The sequence below is a fragment of the Ammodytes marinus genome (assembly GCF_949987685.1).
Source record: "Ammodytes marinus genome assembly, chromosome: 9".
NCBI classification, from domain to species: Eukaryota; Metazoa; Chordata; class Actinopteri; order Uranoscopiformes; family Ammodytidae; genus Ammodytes; species Ammodytes marinus.
In genome coordinates, this window is record NC_137213.1 from 26,141,936 (window position 1) to 26,155,578 (window position 13,643).

At 40.2% G+C, this 13,643-nt stretch overlaps 2 protein-coding genes across 5 annotated transcripts; both read right to left on the reverse strand.

The window, feature by feature from the left end:
• Window positions 1-324: 324 nt before the first annotated feature.
• On the reverse strand, window positions 325-9,060 carry hectd3 (HECT domain containing 3). 4 transcript variants are annotated; one of them, XM_080034604.1, is made up of 20 exons: window positions 8,987-9,060; window positions 8,167-8,641; window positions 7,323-7,570; window positions 6,785-6,929; window positions 6,318-6,439; window positions 5,972-6,085; window positions 5,722-5,804; window positions 5,442-5,607; window positions 5,208-5,289; window positions 4,681-4,863; window positions 4,448-4,500; window positions 4,189-4,357; window positions 3,626-3,739; window positions 3,154-3,243; window positions 2,550-2,756; window positions 1,918-2,047; window positions 1,564-1,638; window positions 1,268-1,349; window positions 1,066-1,137; window positions 325-557 (listed from the first exon to the last, which is right to left on the reverse strand). In XM_080034604.1, exons 2-20 carry the CDS (start codon window positions 8,530-8,532, stop codon window positions 473-475), a joined length of 2,586 nt encoding a protein of 861 aa, XP_079890730.1. In that variant the 5' UTR covers window positions 8,533-8,641; window positions 8,987-9,060; the 3' UTR covers window positions 325-472. The 4 variants fall into 4 exon arrangements, with proteins under 4 accessions (XP_079890730.1, XP_079890731.1, XP_079890728.1 ...); XM_080034605.1 differs by having other exon boundaries at window positions 6,794-6,929; window positions 7,323-7,576; XM_080034602.1 differs by having other exon boundaries at window positions 7,323-7,576.
• Window positions 8,562-13,222, reverse strand: best4 (bestrophin 4; the record flags this gene model as incomplete). Its single annotated transcript, XM_080034125.1, has 10 exons — window positions 8,562-8,641; window positions 9,574-9,773; window positions 10,003-10,157; window positions 10,312-10,392; window positions 10,482-10,634; window positions 10,717-10,794; window positions 11,779-11,933; window positions 12,242-12,475; window positions 12,893-12,993; window positions 13,071-13,222. The coding sequence occupies 10 exons, from the start codon at window positions 13,220-13,222 to the stop codon at window positions 8,562-8,564; spliced, it is 1,389 nt and encodes a 462-aa protein (XP_079890251.1).
• Between the last annotated feature and the right edge of the window lie 421 nt (window positions 13,223-13,643).

The following is a 13,643-nucleotide window of genomic DNA, read 5'->3' on the forward strand; positions in this document are numbered from 1 at the left end:
TACAAAAGAATGCAGACAATTTCTAAAATATATTTGCCTATTATTTTATATTTAAATAATGTGTTTCTGGCATTTTAAAAATATTTCCTTTTGCTAAAAAATAAGTAAATGATAAAATGCATTACTTTCTATTGCTAGAAAAAGAATGAGTCAAGGAATAACATATATTGTTATTTCATATTTATATTTGGAATGTCTTGTTTAAAATTAAGTATATTTTTTTATTATGTCATATTTTTTATATTAAATATTGATTCAATGTTTCATTAAAAAAAAAGAAATACACCATTTCAACATTCCCATATAGTTCTTTATTATATACAGCTATGATTAATTGGCAGTTGTGTAGATATGTAGATAAACTTGGCAAGCTTCTTCCATTCAACAGTGATTCATTCGTAAAGTGTGCAGTTTTTCTTCCGTGCAGCAGCAGAGAGAGAGAGAGAGAGAGAGAGAGAGAGAGAGAGAGAGATCACTCTTCCCAGGGACTCATATCTGTATCAATCGCCACACAGTTGTACGCGGCGTAACGCAGCTTCTCCTCACATACTTTTGCACTACAGGACGGAAAGACAAGAGAGGAGAGAAAGGGTGATGAAGGAGCCCATACAACAATAATGTCAATAAAAAGCAGTTACTAGTGTTAAGCAGGTTATTAAAGCTATAGTGCGTCATTTCTGTTGCCCCCATGAGGAATTCTGAGTCAAAACAACAATACTTTCAGCTCATTACATGAGGTAAGCCTTTGATGATCATGCATGGATTGTTTATTCCTTCTGCTGTACGTCCAGGTTTTTTCTTAGCAGTACAAACAACAACTGAAACATTTATTGGGCTCTTCTTGGGATTTTTCTCCCATACTGAGAAATACAAAGAGTTGTGTGGAGCTGATGTGTCAACTCATTTGGCAATGGCTTGAATGTAATCGACATCCATTTAAATTAAAAAGTTACACACTATAAACTAATTAAAAAGGTGCAATACAATAATGTCTACAGTACTAGTAGTATTATGAGTACACAATTATACACATTTTTGCATGTACAATACATAGCATTAGCATACCTGGGGTAGCTGGGTAAATAAAGCGTGCTGGAACATGTGGAGGATCGGGGGAGTGCATCGGTCGTTTCAAAGCTAAAGCAAAACAGAGAAAATAATAACATGTTACTTTTGTAGGGTTTCTAAATTAGCTTCTTTGCTATTAAGAAAAAACTGTAATTTGTCTTTTAATCATTTGTTTTTCCAGGGATGTACTTGCACTCACCCTAGTTTATCAGGGAAGACGTAGATGGGTGCCGGGAGACGGCTTCTACCAGTTACAAATCTCAGAAACCTGCTGCGATCCTCTGAAAAAAAAATACAAAACATCATAAGTCAACTCACAAAGACTAACACTCATCATCACACTGGTAATACAGAATTGTGAAATTTTTAGTACAACAAATACTCAAGAGACATTTCTTTAGGCTTCAAACTATGTGGTTAATATGACAGAACACGACATTCACTAAAGAGGACGTGCTATGTCAAACATTTACAGATATTAATCATTGCGCTGACCGTTGGTGAAGTTCGTCAGTGCTTCCCATAAGTATTGCACTCTAACGTCACTTTGTTCCAGGTCCTCATAGTGTGCTAGAGGGAGACAGAAACAACATGGACGCATTATAACGATGCAGAGCTCTTAGTACAGTTTTAACTGAAGAACATCGACAATGAAGCTCCTACAAGGCTTTCTCATAACTAGGATGAATCTTAAAGTATACATTTGGTTTCAAACAACTTGGATCAGACAATCTTTTTTTTCTTTTTCTGTTTTACTTTGTGGGAACAATATCACGGTGTGTCCAGATCTTGCTATTGTTAAATAATGGAAACAATGGCCAAAAAAATAAATAAAAAAAACACACTCACTGAGTCGTTTGAGGGCTTCCACAGAGATCTCTGGGTCTCCACACACTTTCTTCTCCACTTCCTGCCAGGTGAGCAGGTCCAGCACGGCCTGAGGAACCACCTTCAGCAGCCCCGCCTGCATGGCTGCAATCTGGAACACACACAGAAAATCAGGCACTGCACTGAGACGATTTACCAACTTGATACACGCACAAAAGAAACATTAACCACAAGTAAAGGTGGATTTTTCAGCTTGCGCACAGTACAGACAGGTAGCGGATTGTGAGGAGCTATTCACTGATTTTGACAAAAAGTGATTCTGACAACAAGAGCCCTCCAGAATCGCTGACACCACCATCAAAGGGCACTATAAAACATTCAGAACAAATCTGAATTCAGCCTTTCCTGGACTATATAGCAGCACCGAAGTGACCTTCATGTCACTTTTTTGACTTTATTTTTTGCTTAACATTTACCTTTAGTTTAAACAATGTCTTTAGAAACCTGTTAAGTAGAGTACGCCATGTTAGTTGTTTATTTTATTTTGTTTGTGTGTTCACTTTAACAGTTCTCTGTTTGTGTTCTAAAAAATTTTTTTTTTTTAAAAAGCAGCGCAAATTTGAAATCAAAGTGTAACAGCCGTGCAGTCCCACCTGCTGCCTGCTCTCCTCCAGCCGAGCCTTCTGCACCAGGCCGATGAACTGGCTGCGGTCGTCATAGTGAACGGCCACGTTGGTGCCGCCGGGGATCAGCTCCACCATTCTGTTGTCGCTAAGCAACGTGGTGTAAACAAGCTCCTCCCCAAACCTGAACTCAAAGGTATCCTGGTCCATGTTCTCCATGGCCTCCAGCAAGTTCACCTGAACACACACACACACACACACACACACAAACAGGTTAAAGATACAGTGAGGTTTAATGATCAATAAAAGTACATTTCAGTGGCAAAGCAAGTTATAAAAAAAATTTAAAAAATGTACCAAGCAAAGGAAAAATACTAATTATAATTGTTTAACCAGAGAATGTTTGGGATTCAAAGTGCTGTACGTGTTTCAGTCTGATTGTTAGCATTTACATTACATGACTAGGAGATATGACCCAAAGTACAATTCATCCCCACATCTTTCACTACGTGAGTTGCAGGTAGTCTCAATAACTTACTTGCCTAAGACTAACTTTACCCACATTTGGGGAATGCTTATTTTGACTCCTGCCTATATGTGACTGTGTAACAAATAATGATTTGCATGTCCTCACCAGCACAGAGTCCACAGAGGGGAAATCTTTGTCCCAGCTGACGGCCTCCCCAGTCAACTGCTTCCACACCAGGCCGGGCAAAGCCAAGACCTGCAGGGGAGGGACACAGGAGAATACAGGAAATCAAGACTCCACAACCGTCCATCGTTTCATTTCATAGTGATGTTAATGGATGGAGGGAGTGAGCATATTAGGCCTCCATCATTTACAGGAGTTCTGTCATCACTTTGACAGTATCTTTAAGCTCAGGCATTGGTGCTGCTGCTGGACACGGACACTAACTCTTCTTAAGGCATTTATTTCACACATACGCACATTATACAGCATATTTTCGTCATGAGCGTAATTAAAGGAATACCATTTTTAAATACCCAGGGATACGGGATTACTGTACTCATCAAACCTTAGTCTCCACATCCACCAATTCTTACTAAATTGCAATGTTAACGGATAGAGAGAGAGCATCACTCACCAAGAAGTCTTTTCCTCTGAGAGCGGCTCCCATCAGTTGACCGATCCACTCGTACTTTTGGAACTCTTTACAGGACGGGTTGGGCACGTAGTAATCTCTGGCCTCTATGGAGCCCTGAGTGAGCAACAGAAAGCAATTTAAGAAATAGCTACAACCAATGAAAAGCAGCCAGTGCAAGTTTAAGTTTATTTGATCATTGTTCTTATACTTCAACTGTATACTCCTAAGCCCAGACCTGTTGTGTACCCCTCTGACATACTCCTGTGTCTTGTCTGCTGTCTATAGGTAAATGTTTGTGTATCTTTGCAATGTTAAATTTGAATTGCCCTTTGGGGTTAATAAAGTTGTTTGAACGTGAACCTGAACTGTTTAATTGAATATAGCTACAGTATGTTGTAATGTGCTTTTTATTTTTCTGATTTGTGAACTAATTTGAACATTGTTTTTTTGTGCTATATTTAATTTTTGATATGTCTGTATTTTTTTTATCAAATTCAATTTCAAATCCAACTGAAGTGAGATCTGATCTTGTCTGTGTGTAGGCCACGATGGTTCTCCATTACCTGGTTGGACGTCCCGACGAAGAAGGGCAGAGGTACGGGACACTCGGCTGAGCTGGGGCAAAGCTCCTCAGACATGTCCGCCAGGCTGTCCCTGAATCCACCGCCCTGGTCGATGATTCCCTCTGCGATGAACTTACATTCCCACCACTGGTCGTACCGAGCGGGCCACCTGACAAACCAAGAAGTAAGATTTTTAAATTTAAAATGTGAGAAATATCAGACAAATTAGCCTGAGATGAAAGCTTTAAAAAATGCACACCTGTAATCCAATGTCTTCTCAAATTTGTCAGATGGTTTGAGACCTTCATACACCTGCAAGGAGGAAAACACAAATCATTAGGTAACAGTTAGAGCACCCATAATGCATCAGAGAGACGGTCGAATGAGCAAACAAACAAATAATAAAACTCAAAGAAGAATACTGTCCTTGTTTGTAAATATATTACACCAATATCACAGTAAACAGAGGTAGAGGAAACGTTTTTTTTTTACCTGGTTGAATACGGCGTTCTTGCAGCTGGGGTCCAGAGAGGGGTTGTCTCTGTGCTCCATGGCCAGACGGCGGTTGATGTAGAGGCGGGGCATGAAGTTTGGTTTACTGGTCTCTGAGTCCTTCAGGCACTGAGTGATGAGAGCCGAGCGCCGCTTGGACAGAAGCAGGAACTGCTTTATGCTCTAGAGGGCGCCAGAGAACACACAGGTCAATAACAATACTTTGGGTGGACATTTCATTTAGGAAGTAGTTAGAGGAGATGAGTATTACAGTATGACGTACATGTATAGTGAAGGATGAAAGGTGTTAAATGTTAGTTTAATAATAAATATTGCTCGCTCGTGAAATTGTGATGGATGGCGAATGTCTCATTGCTAAAGAACTGGAGAATTATAAAAATGCAAAAATCTCAAGAAGATCTTTTTACGTATCTTATCTTTTTTAAATTAATTCAAATATCATTAATTTGAGATACTATGTGATTATTTAGACGTATATCAAAAAGCATCACGATATGATGACTCACTTTGATCTGGTTGAAGGTCCCAAGACTGTAGTCCCAGGCTGGCACCACGTGTGGCAGCACACTGTCCAGGAGAATGATGAACCTGCAGAGAGAGAACCCAAGGAAAATAAACTGTGAAATTGAATTTAAAAAGCTTCGGAATAGGTTAATCATATCAAACATTACCATCCCAATTAGGTGATAAATATATATTCCCTATGACTGTAGAAACCCTGGCATTAATACTAAACCCACCTCTGTATGACCAGCGCTCTGCGGTACATGACGTCAGGTGTGTTGCCCTGGAGACGGGGGTAGCGCACCAGGTTAGAGGACTGGAACACATCTGCGTTCAGACCCAAGTCTCTCTCACAAGACGACTTGATCTTCAAGCTTCGGATCCGCACGTCTATCCCCTCATCTGAGAGGCCACAAGAGAATTTATTTTATTTAATAGGTTCAATATTGAAGAATTAGCAGCCTAAGTGTCCCACAAAATGTATTGACGTGTTTGAAATGTGATAGTAAGCCTTACCTCTGCATTCCTCAATCCGAACCTCAATGACAGGCAGGTGAGCAGTCATATCTTCCAGCACACACACTTCTCCAATCAGATTGCTAGAGGCAAGAAAAGAGCAACAACGAAACAATGTCAATTCTAGCTCTTTTGTCAACTAGTAAACAGTGGCAGGCAGATACACTTCATCATAGCAAATCGCTACTTTTTAAAGAGAAAATAGATTATTACGCCGTGATTCGTTTTGTGTGTGTGAAAAATGTCTCACTCGTCTATGGTGACATCACTCAGCTTCTTCAGATTGTCTCCCTCCCCGCCGTACACTGTCACTCTCTTGGGCATGTAGTTGTCGTCTGTCGAGTCCACCGTCAATATCAGTTTACTAGAGAACAAAGACAATAGTGTTAGGTACAATAAATATATGTCTAAGGACAGGAGAGTATAAGATTATTCCCATTTTCGGGAAACTTGTTCATATTTTTCCACGAGTGACTTGAAAAAGCTGTGAGGCTCGCTATCGTACAGTCCTAAATTAATTTCATATCATACATGGCATTGTAAAAGCACATGCATTCATACTATTTAACACATAATATAATAGAGAATCTCCTCACTTGACCACGGTGCCTCTCTTCATGTGCAGGCGGATCCAGTGTTGTCCCTGCATGCCGTCGCTCTCCCAGTAAGTTTCAGTGTCTCCGTCCGTCAGACAGCTCGCCCCTCCACTAGGATCCTCCTATCAGAGAATACCAAGGTCATTACATCACTGACGAATGTACACATATGTAATAAGTACATTTCTAATACTCAGTGTTATAGTCATTTTATAATATTTCTGTCAAATACGTAATATCAAGTTGACACAAGAAGACATAAACTAGAAATATTAAAGAAGTCTCTAGATTGTTTTATATGGAAAAGAATAGAGCCAAAGAAAGGAGACAAAATGCACTTTGAGAAAAAAAAGTCGAAATGGCAAGAATATACTCGAAAGTTCAAGACTGAGGGGAAAGTTGGCCCTAATACTCTTCCGTAATTTGAGGTTTAAAAACAAAAAGAAATACATATACCTGAGCATTACCTGACTCACCGAGCATGAAGAGACGTCGATGCTGGTCACACACTGCTTCACGCTGCCCAGGTTCTCGTCCTCCTTCCCGATGTGGTCGTAGAAGAAATGTACCAGGTCCTCGTCACATTCATACGTCCAGGTGGAAGGAACATACCTTGAAGATGTGAGGGGACAACAGTTTAAAGATGGAGTCAGCCATTAGGAAGAATGCTTGTCGTCAAAATCACCTTTTGTCAAAATCCGTGAATATCTCCTCACGATCCAGTACAAAAATCTGGGGGTCTGTAAACATGCATCTTGCTAGCTAAGGTGGACCCCCTTTGTTTACATACCACTATACAGAGCCTAGGCTGTGTATTAAAACTAGATTTTGCCAACACACAGTCTGTACAGATAGCGGATTGTGAGGAGATATTCACAAATTTTTACAAATACTGTTTTTGACAACATGTGCTCGCCAGAATCACCGACTCCACCTTTGAATTGACAGTCCGCCGTGGTTAAAAAAAAAAACCAAACTGTCTCAACACTCTAATTTGATACTAACCTTAGCTTCTGCACTGCGGCCTCTTCACACTCGGCGACTTTGGGTTTGGAGGCGATGAAAAGTGCGTTCTCGACATTGACCACCTGCTCCCACCTGTTGCAGGGCTTGTGGTCGTATCCGAGGAGCTCCTGTTGCCTGGCGACCGTCTCCTGGGACTCCACGGGCACCAGCCTGTCGCCGCCCTCCGTGTGTTTACACACCAGGATCCAGCCTTCATCCAGGTCCAGGCCCGGACGCTGCTCCTCAAGCTGCTCCTGGACACAGGCAGAGGTTAATGTTACTGTCAACGTCAGTTTATTATGTTGAAATAGGCTGATAAAACCAATGCAAGCGTGGTAGGGATAAGCAGAAGTAGGCAATGTGGAATTAAAAAATAAATCATGGACATTTCAATTTTTTTTCTGTTGTATTGTTGAAGTGAAAGATGGTTTTAATAGCAACGATTAAAATCCTCCCTCTTCTGTGCCTTCGTATGGACCAAGCACAAGGGAGAACTTCAATGTTAATTTGACAATGATGTCCTATTGCCTCAGTAAAAAAACTACATTGCCAAAGACTTTGAATGCACACAACACCTAAATCAAAACTCTTGCTTGTTTGACATGATGTGAACCTGCAAGACTTCAGGTTATCCAACTATGATCCTGCTGAGTTTCAAAATGCTTGTATGTCTGTCTGTCTGTCTGTCTGTCTGTCTGTCTGTCTGGATGGATGGATGGATGGATGGATGGATGGATGGATGGATGGATGGATGGATAGATAGATAGATCATCTACTGAATTAGTGTAAAGCGTCTGGCTCAAATGATTCAAACCTGGGAGAGATATACTCCTAATCTTCTCACCTTATTGATTTTGACCCAAAGGCCCTGGCTGTTGCAGTACTCCTCCCCTGTCGTGCGGATACAAGTCCCCTTCTTTGGTTCGATGTTGTACTTGCATAACTTCTTGATTTGTGGAGTCAGGTGTGGACTCTCAAACACGGAGACCAGCGTCTTGGAGCCTCCAGTGTTTGCCCCAGAGAGGGAGGCAGCAGCAGAGGAAGAGGAAGAGGAGGTGGACGAAGAATCTTTGCAGATTTTGTAGCACACTTCCTTTGGGACGTAACACAGACACTCGGGCACTGCCTCACTGTTCCTAAAACACTCAATACATCTGTTTAGGAAGCGTATCCGGCCTAGGAGAAGGTGAGGGTTGTCGCCTAGAGACATGATGATGATGATGTGGTAGCCAGGGACCGTCAGTAGCTTAGCAACAGCAGGGCAATGGGGGCGTCAGCTGACATAACACCGGTGACCTGCTTTTGTTGTTTTGCTCCTGCTGTCAAACAAAACAAACACAAAACCGAATATTCCTGAATAACAGACGATTGTAAGATCATCAGCCAACATTTAGGGAATTAGTTTATCCTCCAGCTCTCTTTTACAGCGCATGCACAATGTCTGATAATCAAGAAACAGCTGGCATAGAGCAAAAAAGTAGCAACTCATTCCAAATAATTAAAGTGAGAGAGCTAACGTTAGCAGCATGGCTAGGTGTTACGGTAAAATGAGTGCATCCAGAGGTGTTAACGACTGGGTTACATACGGTAATTTAACTCGGGAGTTAAATATATTTCATGTTTAATGAGTTAACAGAGTCTAGAAACACTTAATGTACACTTACCTCTCACTGAAGACAAATATAAAGCCGCTGATTTGTTTTCAATATCTATCAACGCGGAAGCGCTGAAAATGACTTTTGACCCTCTCGAACTTCCGTCGTCTGTACTTCAAAATAAAAGTCTCGCCACAATTCATACATCTTTAATGTTTTACATATTTAAAACATTGTTGATATATCTGACATATATTTTTTTATGTGGTATATGGAAGCCCACGTTTTCAAGTCAAAACTTGATTATAAAAATATTCCTATGAAATATTAAAGATATTAAAGAAGTACAGATGTTGAGGACTGGAGAAGAAAGACTAAATAATGAATCAAAGTTCTAAAAAAATATGTTTGTGCTGTCACTATGGATCATAATACACGCTTGTAAAATACTATATCCTCAATAATTCACATTCATTTGCAAACATAAAACAATAGAAACAATGTGTTTTTATTTCAGTGAAATCACAAAGTTTTACACAAAAAAAAGAACATTCTTGGTTTAGAAAGAACACAAATATTTCAGCATGATGATTTTCACTAGTGTTGTTCAACTGTAACTTGAATCAAAGCCATTTCTTGGTCTGTGTGTATGTTGCCATTGGAGGGACCCTCGGGCAAGGCAGCGACATCATCATTTGGGTGTGAAGATACATCAATCAGAGAAGGTAGGCTGCCACCTCTCAGCATTCCTTTGCCCCTCTGCAGTAGAATATCCAGACTGTTGCCTAGCGAGCTCTTTAGAGGTAGAAACTGCTTACTCCTAGGTGTGTGAACCTCAAGATCCTCCGCACTCATCCTGCAAAAATAGCATGAATTGATTTTTTTTGGTGTGTTCTTGGCAGTGATTTTAAATAGGCCTAATGTAAGACAATGTTGGCTACATTCAAACGAGTTGACACAATGTTGATTGTCACTTTCAGCTCAAAAAACTTTCTCTCTGTATTTATCAGTATAACTTTAATCTTGACTGTGCACCATCAAACAAAAGGTAGGCTACAGAAGCATAAATAATAAAACAGGTTTACCTCATGTCAAAGGTGGAGCCTTTGAAAGCGGGTCTGAGAGAGTCTGCTGTGGTGGACAGAGTGTAAGGGATGGAGAAATGTCTCTGTGCCCAGTGCTTGTCCTTCTCGAGTGGAGCCAAGTTCTGGTACATATCATCCACAGCCAGCATTGACACCTATACAGGAGAAAACTACAACCAATCAGAACTGCATCTGAACTGTTTGAAGGGCGCTGTATAAATTAATTGATTGCCAAACAAAATGGTTAAATAATGAATAGATGCCTGTGTGTTATTGCAGAAGGAAGTGTAGTAGTTAGAGAGAGACAACCTGAATGTTTCGGTCAATCAGCTGGTTGGTTTCAAAGTCGTCATCGTCCTCACCAAAAGGATTGATGATCAGCTCCCCCACCTTACATGGGAGAAACACTATTAAAATATCTACTAAATCAAGCATCTGTTTATTCTTATCTAGAACATGAAATGCGTGTGCCATCTTACCTTGAGCCAGCCGGCGTAAAAGAAAAACTGCATCAGGGTGAAAACAGGGACGTACAGGTCCAGGTTGTGGTCCTTGTAGCCTTTCTCTGGGTTCAGAAACTGGCGACCAATCACACAGAAGGCGAAGAAAGAGTAGACTGCTATAGTAACTACCTGCACAAGAAACAAAGTAGATTTATTAGGTGTGGGGTTAAGTTTGATAAATGGCCAAACAATCATAAAGTTTGACTCCAACCTGAGTGTAGACCAGAGGAATGCTTATCCAGTCGTAGTGGAACAGGAGGCTGCACTTGGCTCTGTATTTATTCAGCTCCTGCAGACATCATACATTTATAAATGTAATAGGGCCTTAATACATCTCTGACCTGCTGATCCGTTATGAACCAGTCAGAGCTCTCAGGTCGTCTGGGACTGGGCTACTGACAGTCCCCAGAGTAAGGACTAGACAGGGAGAGGCAGCCTTCAGTTTTAATGCACCCAAGCTCTGGAATAAACTTCCATGGGACTTGAGGTCTGCTTCAACACTCGGCTCTTTTAAATCAGGTCTGAAGGCTTTACTGTTTCCGTTTTAACCTGTAATTTATTTATTTATTTATCTATTTTTTTAGATATTTTTTCGGGCATTTTTATGCTTTTATTGATAGTGTAGAGACAGAGTTGAAATGGGGCAGAGAGGGGAGTGACATGCAGAGAACGACCGCGGGCTGGAATTGAACCCGGGTCTTCTGCTGGCCGAGGCCCATGGAGGGGACGCCTTACCAACTGAGCTAAAGGTGCCCTAATTTTTATTTATTTTTAAATGTTTTAATTATTTTATGTTTTATTTCTATTCATGTTTTTCATTGGCTTTTTTTTAATGTGTGCTCTATACTTGATGTATTTTGTTCTTGCTTCTGTAAAGCACCTTGAATGGCCTTGTGTCCGAAATGTGCTTTAGAAATAAATTTGCCTTGCCTTTTTCATTTTTCATTTCATTTAACTTTTATTTATCCTCGAGAGACCAATTGAGGGGTGACCCTCATTTTCAATGACGTCGAGCCTTGCCTTGCCCTAATACACAGAATGTGTGGAAATACTAAAGTTTAAAGAGTTTTTTCTTGAATAATTCACTCCCACATAGCATATGCGGTTGCATATTGATACATTTGAATATGCCCTAATCATCCAAATTAACAAACAAAAGAACGGCTTGAAATATTTCACTTGTTTTTAAAAACAAAGAACTCTTCCATGATAATCCAATATTCTAAATGCACCTGTTAAAGTGTGGTTGTATTTGTCAGTGTTTTAACCTTACATCCATCAGAAGTCTGAGGGCAATGTCATCCCTCACTCGCCCCTCCTCTCTCGCTCTAGATGCCAGGTTGGAGAACCAGGTCAGAGGCATCCAGTACTTATTAAAATCACAGTGAAGGGATTCGAACTTCTTCAGCTCGTTTGTCGTCATAAATCCTGCAAAGAGATTGGAAATCAGGTTAATAGTTGTGTCAGGCATGTGTGCTTATATTGTGTTCCATATAAGTTACCTTAACAATAAATACTTGAGTTACTTGCACGCAAATCAAATTATTTTCTATACTTAAATGGTTTGAGTTAATAATCTTAAATGGTTTAAGACAGACATGCAATATATATTATGTGTCCAGTGTATTTAAAGTCACAGTTAAAAGTCTTAGAAATGCTCCAGTTAAGTGACTCCAGTGTTTAACCAGTTACCACTAAAGTAAATGTGTTTACTTCCCCTTCACTGATGTCCTTACCTGCCTCCACTATGTGCTCCAGAGTAGGGAAACGCTTGAGAACTCTGGTGCTAATAGAGCGCAGAATGAGAACTGAAGACAGGTTTGCGTATCTCATGAGTGTGCGTCGCAGCAGACGTCCCCTCTCGTCCGCACCGTGCACGTTCCCAGACACAACCATCATCAGGTTGTCAGGCAACGGGAAGCTGGTGTACTGACCCCACCAGCGGTTAAAGGCCAAGGTCACGTAGAACCCTGCAACAAGAAATAACAACCCAACATGATCGATGGTGACTTGTCTGCAGTGTTGGGGAATACTACGTGTAATTAAACAAGTAGTTTCATTTTTTTTCAATAAGTTGCTGTTAGTTTGACTATATTCATATTTGCATTAGTTAGGACAGGTTGTTATTGTTTTGAATGTATTTTGTTTTAATTTGTTATTTATTAAAAAACATAATTTAAATTAGATTTTAAGGCACTTTTTAGGTTCTGCAATAAACTCAGTGGCATGTGACTTTTTGTATAATATTTTGTGATAATTTCATATCACATGTATACATTGTCAATTTGATAATTTTTTACAAAAACGTTTGAACTATTTTCTAAGTAGCTTCCCCAACACTGCTTGTATCCAGGTTTTGCTTGTGTGAGACAAACAATCAGACTCACCCAGTACAAACAGGACTGGGATGAAGTTGGTGTTGGTGAACTGGTCGCAGTAAAGGGCGACACGCTCAAACAGATCCTGCTGCTTCGCTGTGAGGAGGAACCTGTGAAGAGGATAACACTTTCAACTGTTACTCACATAAACTGCATTCATACAATAGAATTAAACCATGAATTTTACCTGTAATAAACGCTGAAAAACAAATAAACCCCAGAAAACACCAGCAGCTCCTTGTAAAGCAGCTTGTAGATGCTTCCCTTCCACCTGAACAGGAGTTTGGTGAACCCTCCAAATCTGGCATCGGCCACTTCAAGGGAGTAAGAAACTGTCATGTCTGGGGTTATTCCGTGGTCAAATATTCCTGCAAAACATCATAAATAAAAGCTACTGTATAATAAAAGCATTTTTTTATACGTTTATCATGATGTATTCAAGAAATATTCTGGAGATATTACCTGTGGAGGCAGGTCCGATGTCAAGTGCCACTGTCCGTGGAAAAAAAAGTTCTTCCTCTTTGGTTCTCAAATTTAAAGCTCCCTGCTGAGCTGTCATAAGTTGTCACATTGAATTTATCACCTGGGAAACTGAATCCCAGGAGAGATATACACCTGAGAGCATGTACACATTCTGTAAAGTATTATGTGTTTTATCCTGACAATATTATAGTTAGAGGGACTTTTAAGGGGCGATCATTCTTTATGCAGGGGAAGGGAATGCATCACAAATTATTCATGGATAATTTCTATGAAAATG

What these genes read in the sequence shown, in the direction of transcription:
- hectd3 (XM_080034602.1), bottom strand. Translation starts at nt 8,532, where the DNA reads ATGTCTCTAGGCGACAACCCTCACCTTCTCCTAGGCCGGATACGCTTC. An exon ending in TCGTCGGGACGTCCAACCAG is followed by an intron (nt 3,740 to 4,188) that starts GTAATGGAGAAC and finishes TTGCTCACTCAG; the next exon opens with GGCTCCATAGAGGCCAGAGA. An exon ending in TATTTACCCAGCTACCCCAG is followed by an intron (nt 558 to 1,065) that starts GTATGCTAATGC and finishes TCCGTCCTGTAG; the next exon opens with TGCAAAAGTATGTGAGGAGA.